Here is a 21,249-nt window from a genome sequence, read left to right on the forward strand (position 1 = left end):
CCACTGGGTAGGCTGAGCACTCCCCAAGGATAAAAGCATTATTTCTGTGACCTCTGGCTAGATGCCACCATCTAGGGGGCTAATTCAATAGGAAATTTCATTAACTCACTGATTTTTGTTTGCTTAAAAAAAAAAAAAGCAGGTACATATACATGCAGTAACAATTCAAAGAATGCCATGCACACCAGATTTTCAACGGCAGTTTCCTTTGTGGGGTGGAGGGGGCTGCGATGGGGGTAGGCACCAGGGACCTCTGGCTGAGTGTGTCCCACTGCTCCACAGCCTCGGCCACGTGCATCCACACCCGCCAGTCTGATGCTGTGAGCTGGGATCTCACTGGGATTAGACATGCGTTTCCCGTGTCACCAGTGAGGTGGAGCACCTGGCCACATGGTTGCTGGCCTTTCTGGATTCATCCTCCAGATGATCTTGTCCGTAACCTTGGTCCACTTCCTGCTGAGCTGTTTGTCTTTTTCTTCTTGATTTGGAGTACTGAATTCCTTGTTTGGACCAATCCGCATACAGTTGGCCCTCTGCATCTGCGGGTTCCCCCAACAGCAGGCGGAAAATATTTGAAAAAAAATTCCACAAAGTTCCGAAAAGCAGAACTTGAATTTGCCACACATGGGCAACTATTTACTTGGCATTTACACTGTATTAGGTATTACAAGTAACCTCCAGATGATTTAAAGATTTAAAGTATATGGGAGGATGTGCGTAAGTAACATGCAAATACTACACTATTTTATATAAAGGACTTGAGCATCCCTGGATTTTGGTCTCTGCAGGGTTGGGGGTCCTGGAACCAATCTCTACAGATACCGAGGGACGACTGTACTCTTTAGATCTTCCTCCTCCCAATAACCCAAGTCCATTTCTTTTAGGAGGATTAGCCTAACGGATGTTTCCAGATGCTTGCTACTGTTCTGGTCACTCTGAAACTCAGAGTGCAGGGAAGGTTTGTAGGAAGCTGTGTGATGTGGCTGGCGAGGATCACCTGGTTGCTGCATGGGTTGTGTGGCCTGTTTGGAGGTAATAATTGCAACCAGCCTTTTCCAAACACAGGCCATGTGCCCAGCACGGTGCCAGGCCTGGTAATAGGCAGCATGTCCCCAATACCCCTGCGAAGTTGGTGTGACTCCTCATTTCACAGAGAAGAGAAGCACCAGCCTCCAGATTCCTTCCAGTCCCTGGAAGCCTGGTGCTATGATGGCATCACCACCATCTCAGCCGCCAGGGCGGTAGCCCATGGAGGCAGCTAAGTGGGCAGCAGGCTCTGCCAGCACCAGCCCAGGGGGCCTTGGCACCAGGATCAAGACTCCCCAGGCGCCATCGGTGAAGATGGATGAGCTATTTTAAGGAAGCCAACAAGAAAGCTGTTGATAACAAAGAACAATCCTTAATGACCGTTGTTCACTCTCAGCTTTCAGAGCATTAGGAGAGACTCAAATGCCCCAAGAGAATAAAACCTCCCTTTCCGATTTCATTTCAGCTTGCTAAGCTCTCCAAATTTCTCCATTTCCATTTTAATGGCTTCTTTTCCTGTTTTCACAACTGCTGTAATGTAAACAAACTTTCAAAAGAAGCATGTGGAAGGGAGGTTGGGGGAGGTCGGCTGTGAAGTTCCAACTACAGTTTCCAAATTAGAGGGGAAGGGGGTTCCACATTCACTGAACCAACACTCCACGAGGCAGGCTCAGACTTGGACCGGGCCCTGCCCTCAGGAGCTGCCAGCCAAGACGGGAGCTGAAAGGGAACCTGTGTAGGGGAGTCCCTAGGGTCCCCCCAAAGGAGGGGGTGCCCGTGCTAGGCCTTGATGGATGTGCAGGAGTTTTCCAGATCCAAGAAAGAGAAGTTGGTTAAACCATCCAATAAATATTTTTTAGTGTCTGTCATGTACCAAGGCTTATTCAAGTCACTAAAGATAAAATCTGGGTAGGGGAAAGAATAAACAGAATGTGGTCCATCCAAACAATGGAATATTATGCAGCCATAAAAAGGAAGGACACTCTGACACATGCAACTACACAGACGGACCTTGAAACCATGATGCTCAGTGAAATACGCCAGACACAAAAGGCCAAATACTGTAGGATTCCACTTACATGAGGCCCCTAGAGTAGTCAAATTCACAGACAGAAAGTAGAATAGAGGTTATCAGGGGTGGAAGAGGAAGGGGAGTACAGAGTTTTGGCTAGAGATGATGAAAAGGTTTGGGTATAGATGGTAATGACAGTTACATAATTTTGCAAATGTATTTAATGTTGCTGAATTGTACACTTACCAATAGTATGCATATTTTACAATTAAATTTTTTTAATGTTAAAAAAATAGAGGGCTTCCCTGGTGGTGCAGTGGTTGAGAGTCTGCCTGCTAATGCAGGGGACACGGGTTCGAGCCCTGGTCTGAGAAGATCCCACATGCCACGGAGCAACTAGGCCCGTGGGCCACAACTACTGAGCCTGCGCGTCTGGAGCCTGTGCTCTGCAACAAGAGAGGCCGCGATAGAGAGAGGCCCGCGCACCGCGATGAAGAGTGGCCCCCGCTTGCCACAACTGGAGAAAGCCCTCGCACAGAAACGAAGACCCAACACAGCCAAAAATAAATAAATAAATTAAAAAAAAAATAGAGGTGGGGATTGGGGTGGGAAAAATAAACACCACCGAGGCACTGATCACATGGAGCTTACAGTCTAATGGAAGAGGCAGACAAATCAAAAGCATCACACAAGAGTACACGTATAACGAGAAATGTGAAGAACGTGATGAACTTCTGGGTACAGGTGGCAGATGGGACGCACTCCTTTGCTCTTTCCTGAAACCCCACCAAATGAGAGTAAAGGGTTTTTTGTGTACAGGTATAAACCCACAGGGATGAGGCACGAGCCAGGGACAAAAACAACAAAACATGGGAGGCTGGAGAGCCGAGGGAGGCGGGAGATATCTTAGTGAATCTGAGAACACTGAGTCCCCCCCGCAGTGGAGGAGGCCAGGAAGCACCCCACTCTCCATCACAGACCCCTTGAAAGCTCAGGAGCCAGAGGCACCATGCAGCTCTGAAGGTGGGGACGCAGGGAGGGGCGACAAATAAGTAGGATTGGTCAAAAGTCTACTTAAGAAGTTAGATCCCTTCTCCACTCCAAGAGGCTGGATTGAGCCTCTCCCACCCCAGCTAGAGGCTCACTCTCTAGAGACAGTTAAACAGAGGATCTCTGGCCTTGGGGAACCCAGGACAAAGGTGAGTAGAGTGATAAAAACAAAGGGATTAACTAAACATAAGCATACTGGACTCCTGTCCTTTCCTCTTGGCAGGAGATTAGATGAATTTTCTCTGGGGAATCTGACCAGCCTGAAAAGAATGACCCAAAGATACTACCATAGGCGATTTCCTAACAAACAGCTAAACCCGGTCATCCTATAATGAAACTCAGTGGAGGAGCCCCTCCCACAAACTCAGAGCTTGCAATCAGTTTTTTAATCCCCAATTCTTAAAATATAAGTAATCAGGGCAGCAGCGGGGAGACCAACTTGGAGTAACTAGGAACCATGCAGGGAGAAAAAAAAATATCACTTAATATCCTTAGAGATAAGAGAAGATATTGTAACTATAAAACGAGAACAGGATGTGATAAAATAGAAAATTTCAGACCAAAAGAACTCTCATAAATTCAAAATATGACAGCAAAAACAAAACACTAACTAGAAGGCTGAATGACAAATTAGATAAAATCTACCAGAAAATTGAACAAAAGGACAAAGAGATGAAAAATAGGCACAAATACAAAAGAAAATGAGGGATCCAGTCCAGAGTTCCAACATCCTAACAGCAAGGAGTATCAAAAAAAGAGGAGAGAAAAAAGGGGAGAAAATCACGAATGAAACAATCTAAGAACATCTCCTAGATCTGAAAGACTCAAGTTTCTAGACTGTTAGAACTCACTGAAGTATCTAGAAGGATGGATTAAAATAGATACACTCCATGGCACATCATTATGAAATTTCAAAGTACTGGAGAAGAAGAGATCCTACAACCTTCTAGAGAAAAACAGGCCACATACAATGGGGCATAAATCAAAATAGTCTTAGACTAGTCAACAACACCCAAAGCCAGAAGACACGGAGCAAAGTGTTCAAACTTCTGAAGGAAAATTTTTTCTAACCCAGAATTCTATACCCAACCAAACTATCCAGCAATATTTTCAGATGTGCAAGGTCTCAAACAGTCTACTCAACCAAAATGAGGGGGAAAAGCAAGAAAGAGTAAGCTGTGAGATAGGAGAAACACAAGAGCAAGGCAGAGGGACCCCCCCCCCTCCCCACCGGATGATGGTGAAGGGAGTCCTGGGATGGCAGAGAGGGGGAAACCAATTCAGAGCAGAGCAGCCAGAAGGCTCTGGGACAGATTTCTGTGAGGAGATGAAACCGATAAACTACTTCATGTGTCTAAACCTCTTAGGGGGATTTAGGAAACCAGCAGAAAGTTTGGGGTAGACTTTGTGGTAAGCATGTAGAAAACAAAGCAAACTCCAGGGAAAACAGAAAGCTATTCAGGGAAAGAAATCAAAGTGATTTCCTTGGAATCTTGGTAGCAAATGGACTGGGGACAGACCAGGAAGGGTACATGTGCGTAGAGGGGGCAGGAGAGGGCAAAGGACTACACTGTCTCCTTCCATCATGGGAAGTCAATAAATGATGCAAAACTGAAAAATTAGGAAGCAGCAACACAAGCAAAGGTAAATTCCAAAAGAACCAGCTCAGAGAAGAAGTAGCTGCCTCTGGGGAAAAGGATAGCTATTTTTTGGTAACAGACCTTGTAGACCCATTTGACTCTAAACCATGAATGTGTATAACTATGACAAAAAAATAAAAATAAAATAAAGAGGTACAAGGTAGCAGGAGTATTTAATAGGGATGCAACTTTACACGGGGAGGCAGGCTCTGAGCTGAGATCCGAAGGTCGAGCAGCGTTACAGGCCAGGGGAGAGGAATGCTCCGGCTCCAGCTCTGGCTCTGGGTGGAGGGAACAGCGGGCGCAGTGGCCTCAGGGGAGCGGAGTAAAGTATCCGAAGGTCAGGGCAGAGCCCGGCAGAGATGGGGAGGAACAGATGATGCAGTGCAGAGTTTTCATACAGCTCTTTCCTAGAAGGTGTGGGCAGCCAGTTAGAAGGGGCCAGAGTGGAGGAGACCAGCTGGAGGTGATTACAGAAGCTGAGGAGACGCTGACATGCCTTGGATCAGGGCAGAGGTAAGGAGGTGAGAGGAAGGAGTAAACGGATTCAAGTTTGGAAGGAAGGCCGAGGCTCAGATGAGAGACTGAGGCACGTGAGAAGGAGGAAGGCTGGGGTTCTGGGGTTGCTGGTGTTGTTGACAAAGAACCTTTCTATGGATGAGAAAAGGAGATTTTAAGAAATCAAGCAGCAGACACTCTTGGCGACGTGGAGATAAGACAGCACTGAAGGCAGCAGAGAAAGCACCCCGAGAGAGACTTACTCCATGCTTCCTGGAAACAGATGATGTTGACTCCACACATGGCAGCCACCTCTACGATGGCCTCGATGCGTCTGTGCAGGGCAGTGACCTGGCAATTTAAACAGCGAGGATTAGTTGGTTGAGACCATCTTCAGAACTCAACCACCACGTGGCCGGCTGCAAGAGGACGAGGAGGGTGGGAGGTTCTGGTATGTTGGACTGTCCTTGGGTCCAAGTCTACAGTCAAAGGTGGCAGTGCAGAGGCTCTGGGGTCCCACACACACTCAATGCTGCCTCGCTAAGCCTCGGTTTCCTCGACTGGAGAATGGGGAGAACGCCGCCCACCTCGTGGGGTTGCTAAGCGGAGGACGTGAGGATGTGAGTGCTTACTGCGAGAGGGGCCACACTCAGTGGGCCCACCACACACCACAACCATCCCCTGGGTTAACTGCTCCCTCGCCCCCTACCCCCCAGGACCCAGTCCACTTACGACGTCCTGCATCCACAGCTTCGGGGATGCCTTGTCCTGCCACTTCTGTTCTCCCATGTGTATCGTGTCTTCCAATGACTCGCCTTTCCCAGCTGTGCCCTCTGCCAGAATGTGCTCCCTTTCCCCACCCAAAATTCCCTGGATGTGTTATCCACAACACGTGTTGCCCACAGAGGGGTAGCTCTCCCAGCAAGGGGCCGAGAATCGGGGTACCTGTATTCTCCCCGGCCTGCGTGTGTCCCTATGGTGGCGCTGTTCCCATTGTGCTGTCACATTCCTCCACTGTCACTCCCATGACCCCACGAGCTCCTTGGGAGCAGTGTCCTCAAGTTCTCTGTGCTCAGCATGACGTCTGGCTCCCAGGAGACATTCAGAAGTGTTTGTTCAAAGACAGACCAGAGGAACCAGGCTGAAAACCCAGAGACCACAAACGCTTCCTGATGGACGCTTGGTCTCCCTCGAGGGACTGCGTGCACGGGGCCCCGTGGATGACTGCTGGGTGCCAAGCGTGCTTCTAGGCTCTGGGGGGTGGTGATGACAGCATCCCTGCCCCCCGATGACCTGATAACCTGGGCTGAGGAGACATATTCACAATCTGACCGATGTCTGGGGATCTTAGGATCCAGGCAGAGGGACACACGGTGGACAGATGGGTCCTGACTGGCGTGTGCCGGCAGGAGCCCGAGAGGCAGTTCCACGGAGAGCGCGTGAGCCACAGGGGCACCCTCCCAACTGGTAAACGGAACTTCAGCTCGATCACAGGAGAGGAAGTGGAAAGGAAGGTGGACAGAATAGGGAGGAGTGAGAGGAAGGCAGAGAAAGGGTAGGAGCCAGAAGAGAAAGAAAAGCAAGTGACAAGGCTGGAAGGAAGGGGGGGCCAGGGCAGAGCCGCTGGGCAACCATCCGGGAACAAGATCGAGTTCAAAACACAGAGCAGCCCGCTGCCCGTTTATGTATTTACAGTCAAAAGAGGCCAAACCTGTTTCACCACAGGGGTGTCCGCGGGGAGGGGGGTTCTGTTCTGAACGAGCCCCATGCGCACGGTCCGGGGCCTCCTCTGCTGCTCCGCCACAGCCTGAAAGGCATAGCCCTGCAGCTCAAAGTCCCCTTTGGAGGCGGCTTCAAAAGCCCTGCTGGGCAGGTCGAGCTTCCTAAACAGGCAGGAAAGAGGGGACATGATCTGCCTGAGGTCTGCTGCATTTAATGACCCTCCAGAGTCACTCCTCAGGCAGAGAAGAGGTGGGTGCGTCCCGGCAAGAAGGCCCAGGAGCCGGCCAGGGCCGCGGCCACGCGTGGGAAGCTGGGGCGGGGCTGGAGAATTGGGCCCGGTGGGTGGAGAACGGGCTTCCCTGGGGAGACTGGAGCCGGGAGCGGAGCGGCATGGTCAGGCTGGGTGGAGAAGGGCAGTGGGGAGGGGGCAGCAGGGAAACTAGTCATGAGGTTGATGCTGGAGCTGCTGAAATCGGGGGGTGGGGGGTGGTGGCAGGAATTGAGGTCTCAGCAGGCAGCACAGGAGAGAGGGAAGAGATTCCCAAAAATGTCTGTGGACTAGAGTCAGAGGGCCGTGCTGAGCCTGGGGGCTGCGGCAGGCCGTGATGAGACAAAGGAGCTGTTGAGAAGGAGGCTGGGAGCCGGCTAGGAAGAGAGGCCAGGACGACAGCAAGACGGAGGGTCCCGTGGCCATTTGCCACTAAGGATTACAAGTCTTTGGTGACCCCCCCACCCCATCCTGTCCTGCTTCCCACCAGGGAAGAGGGCAGCTCCTTGCCCGATGCTGGGTGAACGTGGCGGGGCCCAGATGTCCAGACCAAAGGCTGAAGGGCTCATGCCTGTTTGTGATTTATTAACACAGGCAAGTGGATTATTTATAAAACCTCCCACCAAAGTGACCATGGGCCACATGGTCTGTTTTGTGCCTGGCCCAGGGGTGAAACCCGCAGGGGCATGGGACAGGGCCCCCAGCCAGGAAGGCCTTACCATCTAGGGGCATGGTGGTTATGAAATACCCAGAGAATGCATCAAAAAATAACCTGACAACCATTATCTAACAATATTTCTCTCCTACTTTAAACCACTTTCTTAAAGACATTTCTTTCAAAATCATAGCCCTGTCAGCCTGAGCCCCCTGCCACCGCCCCCTGCCAGGCAGTTTCCCCATGATGGCCCTGACAGCTCGGAGTTGGGTTCCGCCCCTGACAATCAGCCTGCTTTTCAACTAGTCAGGGTTCCGTGCGCTTCAGCAGGTTAGAAATAGCAGCAGTGCCCACACTGCGCCTCCTGTTGCCATGACTGCCTCAGAGACAGTCCCCCACCTGCAGGCAGACGCCCCCACTCCCCCGGACAAGTCACCATGGTGGCCAGGACAAGAAGGAGGGCCTGGGGGCCGGCTGCCCTTGGGAGTGGTCCTGGTAGGCCGTCCTCAGCCTGAACCGTCAACCAGGAAGACATCAGGTGGAAAAGCTCGCCTCAGGTTTGCAAGCCCAGCTGTAACCATCACCTGGAAGGGGTCCTTCATCCTCTGGCTAACTCTCCCCACCCACTGACCGCAGCTGTCTGCTCTCCCCACGTTTCTACCTTCAACACTCAGCCCTATCATTCCACGATGCTCAGCCTCCCTGCCTCCATGCTCATCCCTGTCCCCAGCTCCCTGCAGACACGCGTCCCCTAGGCCATGCAGGCCAGGCCTCCACTGCCTTCTGGGCTCTACATTTCCCCAGCACCCCCCACTGTCTGGCCACTACCTGAAGGTTTCCCCGCCCTCCAGTTACCCTGGCATTCCTTCACCCAATCCTGCCTGCTTCATCCTGGAGAACCCAACTGGCCCTCGAGCCCCATTCTCTAACCATGTGCTGTGTCCACCAAAGGCTTGGCTCAAGGATGTGGTGTGGCACCGACCAGCCATGGTGGAGACCAGCAAATGGGCCACAACCTCACAAAGGGGGCTCTGTGCTGCCCCCAACCCTCCCTTGGTCCCCATAGTTGGCTCTTGCCCCTCTGCCCCTCATCCTGATACTAAGGCCCCCACCCTGGTGGCCTCACCTAAAACTTCAAGGAGGAAAGCCCATCACTTCCTGTCCTGGCTCCACACATCCCCTGGCCTTTCCCCCGGGAACCCCCCTTTCCAGCGAGGTCAAGGCAGACCTTGCCCAAGGGAGCCCAGCCCCAGCTTCCTTGGCAAGCTCTCGCTTCTGGAACTTCTCTTTCCCCTCTAATGGCTCTTTACCATCAGTGTTTTAAATAATTAAACCAGAGCTTTGTTACAAAAGAAACACATGCTCATGGGGGGAAAAAAATCAAACAGTGGAAAATGTAAAATGAGTTCCCCTCCATCTCAGAACCTAGAGACAACCCCCTTAACAATGTCTTATGTGCCTTTCCAATATTTTTCAATATGCGTGTGTGTTACACATACAAAGTTGTCCTTCTGTATGTTCTGCTCTTCCATTTACATGCTTTTATTGTTTTTTTGGCCATGCCAAGCGGCATGTGGGATCTTAGGTCCCTGACCAGGGATCAAATCTGTGCCCCACTGCATTGAAAGCACGGAGTCTTAACCACTGTACCACCAGGGAAGTCCCTTCATGCCTTTTTCACTTAACGATATACCCACTTTGGACATCTCTCCCTGTCTCCTGCAGACCTGCCACATTCACCATGACAGCTGTTTGAGTCTCTCCCATTAAAAAAACAGGAAAAAAAAGAAAGAAGGGAAGTGTGCTCTCCACAGGCCTCTCTTGTTCTGGAACCACCAGCCTACTGGTTGCTAAAGCCAGTGGACTCCCTGCTGACCCTATCCTTCCAGACCTCCTTGAGCCACCTGACACCCTGTCCCTGTCCCGATCAGCATCCTTGATACTGGCCCTAGGGTCCCCCCCGCATCCTTACCTCTGGAGTCTCCCACAAAATCTCCACCTCCTCTGCCCCTTTAACACTGGGACCCAGATTCCTACTCTGCCCCCACTCCTCCACCTGGAATGACCATCTCTAGGACAATCCCAAACCCAGCCTCCCCCCACCCTGATGCCCACCTCTGCAGAGTCTCTGTAGTGGGCTGACCTGTGGCCCCCCCCCAAAAGATATGTCCAACGTCCTAATGCTCAGAACCTGTGAATGGGACCTTATTTGGAAAAAGTCTTTGTGGATGTAATTAAGGATCTCAAGATAAGATCATCCTGTATTACCCGGGTGAGCCCTAAATCCAGTGATGGGTTAAGAAACGCCCAGAGGAGAGACACAGGGAGAAAAGAAGACCAAGTGAAGACAGAAGCAGAGATTGGAGTGATGCTGCCACAAGCCAAGGAACGCCAGAAGCCACAGAAACTAGAAAAGGCATGGAAGGATTCTCCCCCAGAACCTTTGGAAGACTGTATTCCTGCCAACACTTTGATTTTGTACTTCTGGTCTTCAGAACCATGATGTAGGACAACCATCAAAAGACAGAAAGTCGGGGCTTCCCTGGTGGCGCAGTGGTTGAGAATCTGCCTGCCAATGCAGGAGACATGGGTTCAAGCCCTGGTCTGGGAAGATCCCACATGCCGCGGAGCGACTAGGCCCGTGAGCCACAACTACTGAGCCTGTGCGTCTGGAGCCTGTGCTCCGCAACAAGAGAGGCCGCTATAGTGAGAGGCCGGCACACCGTGATGAAGAGTGGCCCCCACTTGCTGCAACTAGAGAAAGCCCTCGCACAGAAACGAAGACCCAACACAGCCAAAAATAAATGAATAAAAAATAAAAAATAAAAAAAAAAGACAGAAAGTCCCTCGAGAGTAGGAACCGTGGCTAACTCATCCTTGTACCTCTAGTGCCCAAGACAAAAATAAACAATAAATGTTTGTTGAATGAATAAATGTTTCGTGGTTCTGGCTGTCTTAAAACTGAGAGTTGATGTTCTCTGGGGATTTCATCTGTCTGGCACAGGCAAAGGCCCATTTAGCTCATTCACTTAGCAAACATTTATTAAGCATCATCTTTGTGTTGGGCGTGGCAAGTATTGGGGTGGGAAGCTGGTCTTGTGTGGAGCAAAGGGGGAGTCCAGGGGAGGGACTGAGGATTCAGGTCCACCAGGCATTCATAGAGGCAGCCATGCCCGAGTCAGGCCACGAGAAGTGAACAGAAGAAGTTTTAAATGACTAATTTTCTTTTCTTTTTAATAAATTTATTTATTTGTGGCTGCATTGGGTCTGTTGCTGCGCGTGGGCCTTCTCTAGTTGCTGTGAGTGGGGGCTGCTCTTCGTTGTAGTGCACGGGCTTCTCATTGTGGTGGCTTCTCTTGTTGCGGAGCACTGGCTCTAGGCACGTGGGCTCAGTAGTTGTGGCTCGTGGGCTCTAGAGCGCAGGCTCAGTAGTTGTGGCACACGGGCTTAGTTCCTCTGCGGCATGTGGGATCTTCCCGGACCAGGGCTTGAACCTGTGTCCCGTGCATTGGCAGATGGATTCTTAACCACTGCGCCACCAGGGAAGTCCCTAAATGACTAATTTTCTATCTTCACTTTGCAGCCTGTTCATAGCCAAATCCCACTCAATCACAAGTACAAAGGTTTATACCCTAGAGGTGAAGCTTGGAAGGGCTCAGTTCTGGGTGGAACAGAACCAAGAAAAGCGAAAAGGAGAAAGAATGGAAAAGGGGAACCACTTACTCAGTTATTGTGAGCGAAGCCCCAGGAAGAGGCCTGGTGGTCACTGATTAATGGAATCTGGTTCCCATTTTACCTCCCATTCCAATCCCTCCCCACCCTGGAGCGATCCAAATGTGCATACAAAGTCCCTTTTACAAGGCAGTCCTTACTCTGAGCTCTAGAATGGATCCCAGCCAGTCCCCTATGTGGGAAACTTATTTCTATTTTCCTAAGACTCTCCCTGACACCCACGAGCTCTGTCTTTTCCCAGTGGAACATGCCCACCTCACCCTTAAACACCCTGAGACACCCCCTGCTTCAGGACACCTTCTTTAGGAGCCTCAATTCTAAGAGGCTTCCCCCGGGGACGAGCCTTTACACGTGCGGTGGGAAGCAGTAATCCAGCATGAGCACACTGGAGGGGCCTTGAAGGTCATCCAGTCCCAGGCACCCCTCTTTGGGTACAAAGAGCCCTTTTGGACAAAGTTCTGTACCATGCCCACCCCGAAAGGCAGCTGTTCTACCTTTACCATCCACTAGCTGTGAAAACACCTGAGACTCTGAGGTCTGGCCTCCCTGCAGGAACTCCACATCAGCTGGTGGCTGGGAATCTCTGATCCAATCAACACCCTCCAGTTTCAGGTGAGCTGATCAGGTTCCTGCCTCAAGGTCACTGCCACAAGGGCAGGGAGTGCGCAGTCTGGCTGGATTGCGGGAGCCCACAAATGGGCAAGAAAGTGGAAGGACGTTTAGTCAGGAGTTGCATGGGGTCAGAGTTTGCATTACATTCTAAGGGCCGTGGGAATCCCTGATAGAGTTTTAAGCAGGATATGATTTACATCTTCTGGTTGCTTTGAGAAAAGTGGACTGAAGAGAAACAAGAGTGGAAGGGGAAGTGTCTTCCAGCTCTGTATGCCCAGCGTCCAGCAGTGCACTGCCCTCAGAAAGTCCCAGTGATGCACACAGCTGCCTGGGAGTGAAAAAAATTTGCTCTGAGCATGGGAACTAACTCCTGTGGCTTGCCAGTGGGAAAAGTTCCTTCGCCAACCAGATTCAGAGGCCTCTCCCTCCAAGGATCCGCCAGAGGCTGGGTCACTGCAGGAAGGAGGGGCTGGGGGCTCTGACAGGAGGTAATGACCCAGACAGACGCCTAGAGGACAGGCCTGGCTCTGGGGAAGAAGCTAGTCACTGGAAGCTGGGAAAGAGAGCTGGGTGGTCACAGAGAAAGCACAAAGAGTAAAAACCGTCCTTTCCCTCTGGGCTTGTAAAGTTCACTCTCGGTTGTGCAACCCTGAGCTCCCAGAGCTGTCATATCTAGACCTCCCAGGGTCTCAGCTCGCCAATTCAGTACTTCACCACCGCCCTTGCAGAGCCCTTCAGATTCTGAAGCACTCTGCCTGGTCCCCCAGACCCACACCCGCTGGCCCCAGGGTCCCCCACCTTCCCAGTCTAGGCCCCACACCTGGTCTCTTTGCCATAGAGAATGCGTTTGACCTCCTGCAGGTCTGTGAGTGGCAGATGCTTCTCCAAGCACCGCTCCAGCGACTCAAATCCAGCCCCGGCCATGGCTGAAGTCCGCACGTTTCCTTAGACGCAAACTGCCTGACGGCCTTTGCCCCCAGGAAGAGGAGCAGGACAGGGCGGCTGCTGACGGCCGGGGCCGCGCATGCGCCCTCCCCTCTACTCCCACGCCCTCGACCCTGGAGGGCTCACGTGGGGACACGCCCCCTCCTCGCACATCAGCAGCTCGCAGCCAATCAGCGCCCCAGGACGTCGCGGGTGGCACCGCCCCTCGCCCTTCCCGCCTCCTTCGGCACGCGCCGGCCACGCCCCCTCCACGAGGGACACGGGAGTGCTGCGCCTCAGCGCTGTGGTTCCTGCCAGCCTGGCTGCCTGACTGCCCGTCAGTCAGTCCGCCAGCCGCCCTCGGAGGCCCTCGCTCAGGTGCCCGGCCGCGTGCTTGTCTCTCGCTCTCCTCACTTCAGGTTCCCGCCCCGAGAGTCCGGACGGAGGACGCGGAGAGGCGGCAAGAGTGGCCAGGATGCGGTCTGCAGGGCTGCGGCGGGCCTGAGGTGAACAGACCGTTGCGGGGCCTTCCCGTCAAGCCCTCAGGGTCCGGCGCAGCGCCCGGGACGCGGACGGAGGTACGGGACGAGCTGAGCCCCGGGCCGGAGGCCTCACCACTGCCTTCCGGGGCCTGGTTTCTAGAGTTGGGGGGGCCGGGCTGTGCGCCCCCACCCAGGGACCCTCACGCCGTCGTGGGGCCGATACCACCGACTGCGGTGCGGTCCGCGCGGGGCGTGGGGGGGAGCTAGGTGTCCGCATGGCCCCCTGGTGGGGGTTGGGGCCGCTGCCCATAGGCCAGGGTGGGCCCTCCCAGAACCCAAGGAGCCCCCGAGCCTGGCCCACCCGGCCCGACGGGGCAGGCGCCGGCAGGGACAGCCTGGTCAGCCACCTGCAGGCCTTAACACCCCAGACGCGGGGCTTCTGTTGCTTCTCTGTGGACCGGAATCCCGCTGCCGAGCGGGGTTGTTTAAACATCAGATAAGATGAACACACAGGGAGCTCAGAGTAGGTGCTGTGTGGCCCAAGGCTTTAGAGACGTTACAGAAGCCTCTCACGCACAGGTTTGGGTCATTGATTTAATGCATGTTCACGGGCAGTTTCCAGTATCTGATGGAGCCGCCTTTCAAGAATGCAGACTTTGAAGGCTTGCTGTGTCTAAGGCTCCGAGATAAGGGCATTGCACAGACCAGCAAGACCTAGTACCTTTCCTCTGTGATTTAAGGTAGGGACAAACTTTGTAATTACTGCAGATTTAAATAATTCGGTGTGGAAACAGTATACTAGGTGCCGTGGAGCTCAGAGGAAGGGGTGATTTCTGGCTTAGAAGGGGAAATCGTTTAAGGCCTCAAAGGAGAGGATTCATTGCCGACTCAAAATGCCTCAGAGGGAATTTGAACCCCCCTTCTTCTGCCCTGCTCTTGTCTTCTGTATGGTATTTCCTAGTTTAGTTAATGGCCTTGTTGCCCACTCATTTGCCAAGCCTTTGGGAGTCATCCCCAACTCCTCCATGTTCTTTTTTTCCCCCATGCAATCAAGTTCTGCTAAATTTATCTCCTGACTTTTGCTAAAATCCTTCCTTCTCCCACCTCATGCCTGCAATATGTCATCTTTTGCTTGAATTGCTGCCAGTCTTCTAACTTTACTCCCTACCTCTGATGTCTATCCTTAGTTGTCCCTCTAAAACTAACATCTTAACATCCTTTGTTCCCTTTCATTCAGTCTCTCCCTGCCTAGAATGACCTTCTGTCTTCTGTTTTGTGAACTCCTACTCATCCTCCAAGATGCAGCTTAGATATCACCTCCTCTGTAAAGTTTTCTCCAGGTGCTCCAAGAGAAGTTAGACTCCACTAACCCTTTATGGATAGTTCTATTAGCGCATTTATCAAACACTATTGGGTAATTATTTCTGAGCTCTGGGCAGGAACTGGGTCTGATCTACTTTTGTATCTTCAGGGCTTCGGCACTCAATAAATGACCGCTGAAGGAATTAATTCTGAAGGGATTGAGGACAGATTCATTAAGGTGGTGACATTTTGAGCTGGACCTTGAAGCAGAAGTAGAAACTATTTATTATAGTTAAATTGCTTAATCTATCTTATTGTTTGGTGGCAGGTCATTCATACTAGGTCATTATAAACCAGGGTTTCACAAATATGAAACACGTACTTGAGAAGGATTTAAAAAGTTGTGTTAAAATTTTTATATTTACCCAATTTATTTTCACTCTAATAAGACACTTGATTAGATCCTTCTGTGGTAATCAGTAAAAAAGACTAAGCTCTGTCCTAGTTTCTTTTTGCAAATCCAGCCAAACCAAAGGTTTTAACTGCATGCAAGCTCACTACAGTTAGGGACTCTTCCTTGTTTTGAAGACCAACTCTTTCTGTGGCAACATGGTTTGGTTTATGGATATATAATAATTTGGTAATTATATACAACATGAACAGGAAGAATGGAATATACCACAACCTCAGTATGGTGGTTGCCTCTGGAGAAGGAGGTAGGGGAATGTAATAGAGGAATGGGGATCATCTGCTGATACATATTTCTTTTTAAAAAAGATTCGAAGCATATGATATTTTAAAAATCTGGGTCTTGTTATGCTTTTCTTGTGTTTGAAATATTATTTTATAGAAAATTACTTTATAGAAAAAAGAGCCTTATACTAGAAGTCAGGAAATCTGTAGTTTAGTCTGGGTTTTATCATTACCTCAGTTTTCCCGTTGTAAGAAAGATGGGGAAGGGGAGGCAGCTGGGCAGACAGTCTGTAGCAATGATCTAAGCCTTTTCTAATTCTAATAAAATATGAGTCTAATTATCTAGTCATATATAAATTTCTCTATTTACACGCTTGTTTGTGACAAGAGAGTTTCATTATAGAGGCTGGTTAGAAAGAGTTGATTTGTTAAAACTGTATTAGTGTCTGCTTTTAGGCGTTACTTAAAAAAAATTTTTTTTTTGATGTGGAGAATTCTTAAAGTCTTTTTTTTTTTTTTTTTTCTTTAAAGAATGAGGCTTGGCCCCATCTCATATCTTACAGTTTTCTTTTTTAAATTTATTTTTTGGCTGCATTGGGTCTTTGTTGCTGCATGGGCTTTCTCTAGTTGCGGCGAGCATGGGCTACTCTTTGTTGCAGTGAGTGGGCATCATATTGTGGTGGCTTCTCTAGTTGCGGAGCAGGGGCTCTAGGCGCGTGGGCTTCAGTAGTTGTGGCGCATGGGCTTAGTTGCTCCGCGGCATGTGGGATCTTCCTGGACCAGGGCTCGAACCCGTGTCCCCTGCATTGGCAGGCGGATTCTTAACCATTGCACCACCAGGGAAGTCCTAGGTGTTACTTTTAAATTCACAATGTACGTTAATTTTAATCCTTAGGGAAGGTACTTAAGGTGCTGTGGACTCCGCTCATCAACATTTGAAAGATTTGAACGATTTTACGATCGTCGTTCGTGAGCAGCCCTTGCAAGGGCCATGACATGGAGACCCCATCTTTCTCTTTTCTCCTGTGAACCAGAGGGGCTGCTTTTGACCTCATTTAGCTTTACAGCACATAAAAGCTTTTGCCTCTTTTTGTCCCATTTGATCCTCACAGTAATACTGTGAACAGTATTACACTCCTGTGGCAGGAGTTCTTGGTATTTGTCAGATTTCCAAGTTAAACATGATACTTACTGGAAATGAAAATACAGGTGCCAATATTTCACTTATAGTCAAGGGGGAAAAGATCTTAAGTGACCTGATTTCTAGGAAACTTTCTAAAGGTCCAGTGTCTGGGTTAACTTGTCCCTATATGGTGTTCCTTAGCTCAGAAGTCATAGTTCTTCTTTCTTTGCTAGGGTGTATTTTATTGTTAATATTATTATCCTCGTGTAGACTTTAAGTGGCTCATATGAAAGAGTTTCGGAATAACGCACTCAAGCTGCCTGAAAATGGATTTTGTAGCAGGGCAGGGCCAGCCCAGCCAAAATGGTGACATGGAATTTCATTGTCTCCTTTTGAGCAGTCTGAACTTTTGTCCCTTGTTTTTGCTTTGAGTCCCTTGCTTCTCCCCTCATGACTAATTCTGCCCATCCCTGCAAGGCCTTCTTTACTCCCAGTAAACTTTCATAGTCCATCTCTTTTTGGTTTTTTTTGGCCATGTGGCAATGTGGGATCTTAGTTCCCCGACCAGGGATTGAACTCACACCTCCCTGCATTGGAAGCGCAGAGTCTTAACCACTGGACCCCCAGGGAAGTCCCTCATAATCCATCTTAATGTTAGCTGAGCAACAATAAAATGCAGTGATCACCTCCATTTTAGTGGTGGAGATCCTACAGAAGGAACCTCTGATGATGAAAGTGTCAGGCATGAGAAAAAGCCCTGAGAGAAATATTTAAGTCAGGAGACCCCACCCCTCAGAAAACATTCAATGGCCTCATTTTTTCTGGAATATGACCTATCTGATACATCTTGTACATTCCTATTGCTACTTATACATCTGTGTACAGGCTCTCACCATTTAAATTACTTCAACCAACTCATGATCAGTCTTCCTGCCTCCCAACTTCAAATTCCTCCTCAGCCTTGGTTCCCAGGGTGATCTGTTCTTCAGTGGCACTTCATTAGTTTAGGCCAAAGTCCTAGAGGGCATGGCATCAGGCCCTCTGATTGGTCTCATCTCATGCTATAACTCTTCCCTGCCCATACTTTGGGCTCCAGCACTGTCAGACTGTTTCTAGTTGCACAAACCCTCCATACCATTTCATGCCCATGTCTTTGCTCGGCTCCTTCTTCACCTAGAAAATTCTCAAAACCTTAAGATTCATCAGGTGTCTCCTCTTCAATAAATCTTTCCTGGGTCCTCAGGCTTGCTTGAGTTCCCACCTCTGTGTTTCCATAATATCGAATCTGTTAAGTTTCTTGAGGATAGAAGTATGACATGTCTTTGGACAAAAGATTGTTGAAGCAAATTGAACACCACATCAATATTTATAAATGTTTATATAGTCATTTACCGGGTCCTTTTATAGCTGTATGTTTAGCCTGCTTTTTTAAAAAAATTAATTATTTTGGCTGTGCCAGGTCTTGATGTGGCACGTGGGACCTTTTAGTTGCAGCATGCAAACTCTTTAGTTGTGGCATGCATGCAGGATCTAGTTCCCCGACCTGGGATCGAACCCACACCCTCTGCATTGGGAGCATGGAGTCTTACCCACTGGACCATCAGGGAAGTCCCTTAGCCTGCTTTTTTTTTTTTTTTTTTATATCTTGATTCTCATCGTGTCTCTCTCTGCAAACTCTTTTTTTTTCCTTTAATTAATTTATTTACTTATTTATTTATTTATTTTTGGCTGTGTTGGGTCTTCGTTTCTGTGTGAGGGCTTTCTCCAGTTGCGGCAAGTGGGGGCCACTCTTCATCGCGGTGCGCGGGCCTCTCACCGTTGCGGCCTCTCTTGTTGCGGAGCACAGGCTCCAGACACACAGGCTCAATAGTTGTGGCTCACGGGCCCAGTTGCTCCGCGGCATGTGGGATCTTCCCAGACCAGGGCTCGAACCCGTGTCCCCTGCATTAGCAGGCAGACTCGCAACCACTGCGCCACCAGGGAAGCCCTAGCCTGCTTTTTAAAAAGACCACCCTTAGCTGTGGCAGATTCATAATCCTCTCCTTTCAGTAAGACTCTAAGCTGTCTTTAAACCCTGGTCATCTAGGACACAAGTAGTCCAAGTCCTTGAGTGGTTCGAATACCAGTATTGTTGTTGGGGGAAAGAAGTCCACCCTCAGGGGCTACTTCATATAGCATAGCTCTGTTTACTCGGAAGTTGCCAGTTCAGTATGTCATGATTCATCCCTCTCTGATTATCTCCTGGCCCATAGTCACTTGGATTAGGAGTTTGGCAGGATCTTTAGCCATCACATTCTTGAGTTGTAGATAACATACATCAGACCTCATTTTCAGAAATGTCCTAGCTATAGGTAACAGAGGGCTGCCTACATGTATTTTGAGAAACAGTATAGTATAACAGAAAGAACATTGAATTGGGTATATAAATAGGTTCTAATCCTGGTTTCGGTATTAGGTAACTGCAGCTTTAGATAAATTACTTGATTTCTCTTCCTAATCTATCAAGTTAAAGGTATTGGACTAATTCTCATAAACTTTATGATTTTATGATTGCTAGAGTTTGGCATCTCTTAAGTGTTGTAACAACTTTTTATCTTTTCACTGAGACCTTTTTTTATCTGTATGGCAAGGGCAAGTAGAACACATGTGGCTAACAGCTAATGGAGAACTCCTTGGATATTAGTGCCTTAAGGCCAGGACTGGGCCACCCTGTGTTATCGAGTGCCATCGGTACAGTGGGAATTGCACTGGACTAGAAATCCAAGGACTTGGGGTTCACTCCTGGTTCTACGCCAGGACAAGTCATGAACTTTCTGGGTCTTTTTCTCCATCTATAAATGAGGATGATAATACCCACTGTACTTTCTTTGAACTGAAATAATCCAATAAGCTAAGTGGAAATATCTTTGAAAATCTATATTTCTACAAGGTATTTTTAATCAGGGAAAAGGTATTTAGATATAATATTCCCATGGAAAATCATAAATATGCCATCCTTAATGTACTGGATGCTTATCTTTGGGGTATTTTTTCCAGTGGTGGTAATGCCTTTGCATTGAATCATTTATACTCTTTCCGCCAGTTCTTCTGGTAATAAATAGCACACATTTGAAAGACGAGTAATTTTGAAGAAGGCTGCATTCTGAGGGAAGCCATGAAATAAATCAAAGCTGACTAGCCTAAGCTGAAATCTAGTCCATGACCCATCACTAGTTTGTCTAATCATTTGGGCTAGCAAACTAAGTAAGCACAGGCTGGTGTATCATTAGGAATGCAAAATCCCAGGTTGAACTTTTGGGACCCAGATTTCATGAAGTTTCAACGTGGTAAATGAACCTTCTTAAATGAACCTTCCTTTCTACTTCCTGCTCTTCCTAAAACAATTGTATACATATGCAGTGGGGTTAGTAACAATATGTGTGGTATTTAGGGGTATTTGGCAGATTATAAGCTCAGTGTGAGTCAGCAGTGTGTTGTAGCTGCAAAAAAGATGATATAGTCTTAGGTTGCGTTATGAGAGGTATAGTGTCCAGAACACACCTGTAATCTGTCTTGGTCTGGGCTAGGTACGAGGCATGTAGATCATCTTGAATACACCCAGAAAAGAAAGAGATGATGTTGGTGAGAACATCTAACAGCAACAAATTGTTGAAGGCACTAGCAAAACAAAGCAGACAAACTCAGGAAGGATATTGTCACTTTATTCAGATATCTGAAGGGGGCCATGTATAAGAGGTTTATATTTGTTCCATATGGCCCTAAGGAGAGGAGCTGGAGTCAATGGATAGGAACTCAGGGAGGCATATTTCAGCCCCAGTTACTTCCAGCAGGTGATTCAAAGATGAAATTGGCTGCCTCTGCAGACAGTGAGTTCTCAGTCATTCTGAGTGTTCAAGTACGGTCCCGATGACCACTTGGTGGGAGTGTTGTAGAAGAAAGTCAGTCATCAGATGGGTAGTTGAACCAGATAGTCCATGATTTGTATGTATTGCTTTAACATGAACCAAAAAAAACCTAGGGATATTAAATCCAAAGAGCCGCAAACAGACCATAGACCAATACAAGATAGTTTGGTATCTGAAGAAGTGAAAGTCAAGAAGAGTGCTCTTACTGAAGAACCAGGTGATGGGAAGATTTTAGTAGTAGTAGTAGTACTAGTAGTAGTAGTGTTTGTTGTAGTGTATTTGTTTGGTTTGGTTCGTTTTAATGGAAAAGGACCAATTTTTTTTTAATTAATTTATTTTTGGCTGCATTGGGTCTTTGTTGCCGTGTGTGGGCTTTCTCTAGCTGTGGTGAGCGGGGGCTACTCTTCGTTGTGGTGCGCAGGCTTCTCATTGTGGTGGCTTCTCTTGTTGCAGAGTACGGGCTCTAGGTGCGCGGGCTTCAATAGTTGTGGCTCGCAGGCTCTAGAGCGCAGGCTCAGTAGTTGTGGCGCATGGGCTTAGTTGCTCTGCGGCACGTGGGATCTTCCCGGACCAGGGCTTGAACCTATGTCCCCTGCATTGGCAGG

At 49.0% G+C, this 21,249-nt stretch overlaps 1 protein-coding gene and 1 long non-coding RNA gene across 4 annotated transcripts in view; one reads left to right on the forward strand and one right to left on the reverse strand.

The window, feature by feature from the left end:
- UPB1 (beta-ureidopropionase 1) overlaps positions 1 to 13,183 on the reverse strand; it is a 33,194-nt gene extending 20,011 nt beyond the window's left edge. For all 3 annotated transcript variants that reach the window (XM_028162397.1, XM_007196327.2, XM_007196328.2), the window contains exons 1-3: positions 13,036 to 13,183; positions 6,938 to 7,109; positions 5,490 to 5,577 (exon numbers count right to left, since the gene is read on the reverse strand). In XM_028162397.1, coding sequence (XP_028018198.1) covers positions 5,490 to 5,577; positions 6,938 to 7,109; positions 13,036 to 13,139 — 364 coding nt within the window. In that variant the 5' untranslated portion in view covers positions 13,140 to 13,183. The remainder of the gene's footprint in view (positions 1 to 5,489; positions 5,578 to 6,937; positions 7,110 to 13,035) is intronic.
- Positions 13,184 to 13,471: 288 nt separating this feature from the next.
- LOC114235776 (uncharacterized) overlaps positions 13,472 to 21,249 on the forward strand; it is a 48,644-nt gene continuing 40,866 nt past the window's right edge. The window contains exon 1 of the long non-coding RNA XR_003621875.2: positions 13,472 to 13,717. This is a non-coding gene — a long non-coding RNA (uncharacterized LOC114235776). The remainder of the gene's footprint in view (positions 13,718 to 21,249) is intronic.

Source organism: Balaenoptera acutorostrata, chromosome 13 (genome assembly GCF_949987535.1).
Source record: "Balaenoptera acutorostrata chromosome 13, mBalAcu1.1, whole genome shotgun sequence".
NCBI lineage: Eukaryota > Metazoa > Chordata > Mammalia > Artiodactyla > Balaenopteridae > Balaenoptera > Balaenoptera acutorostrata.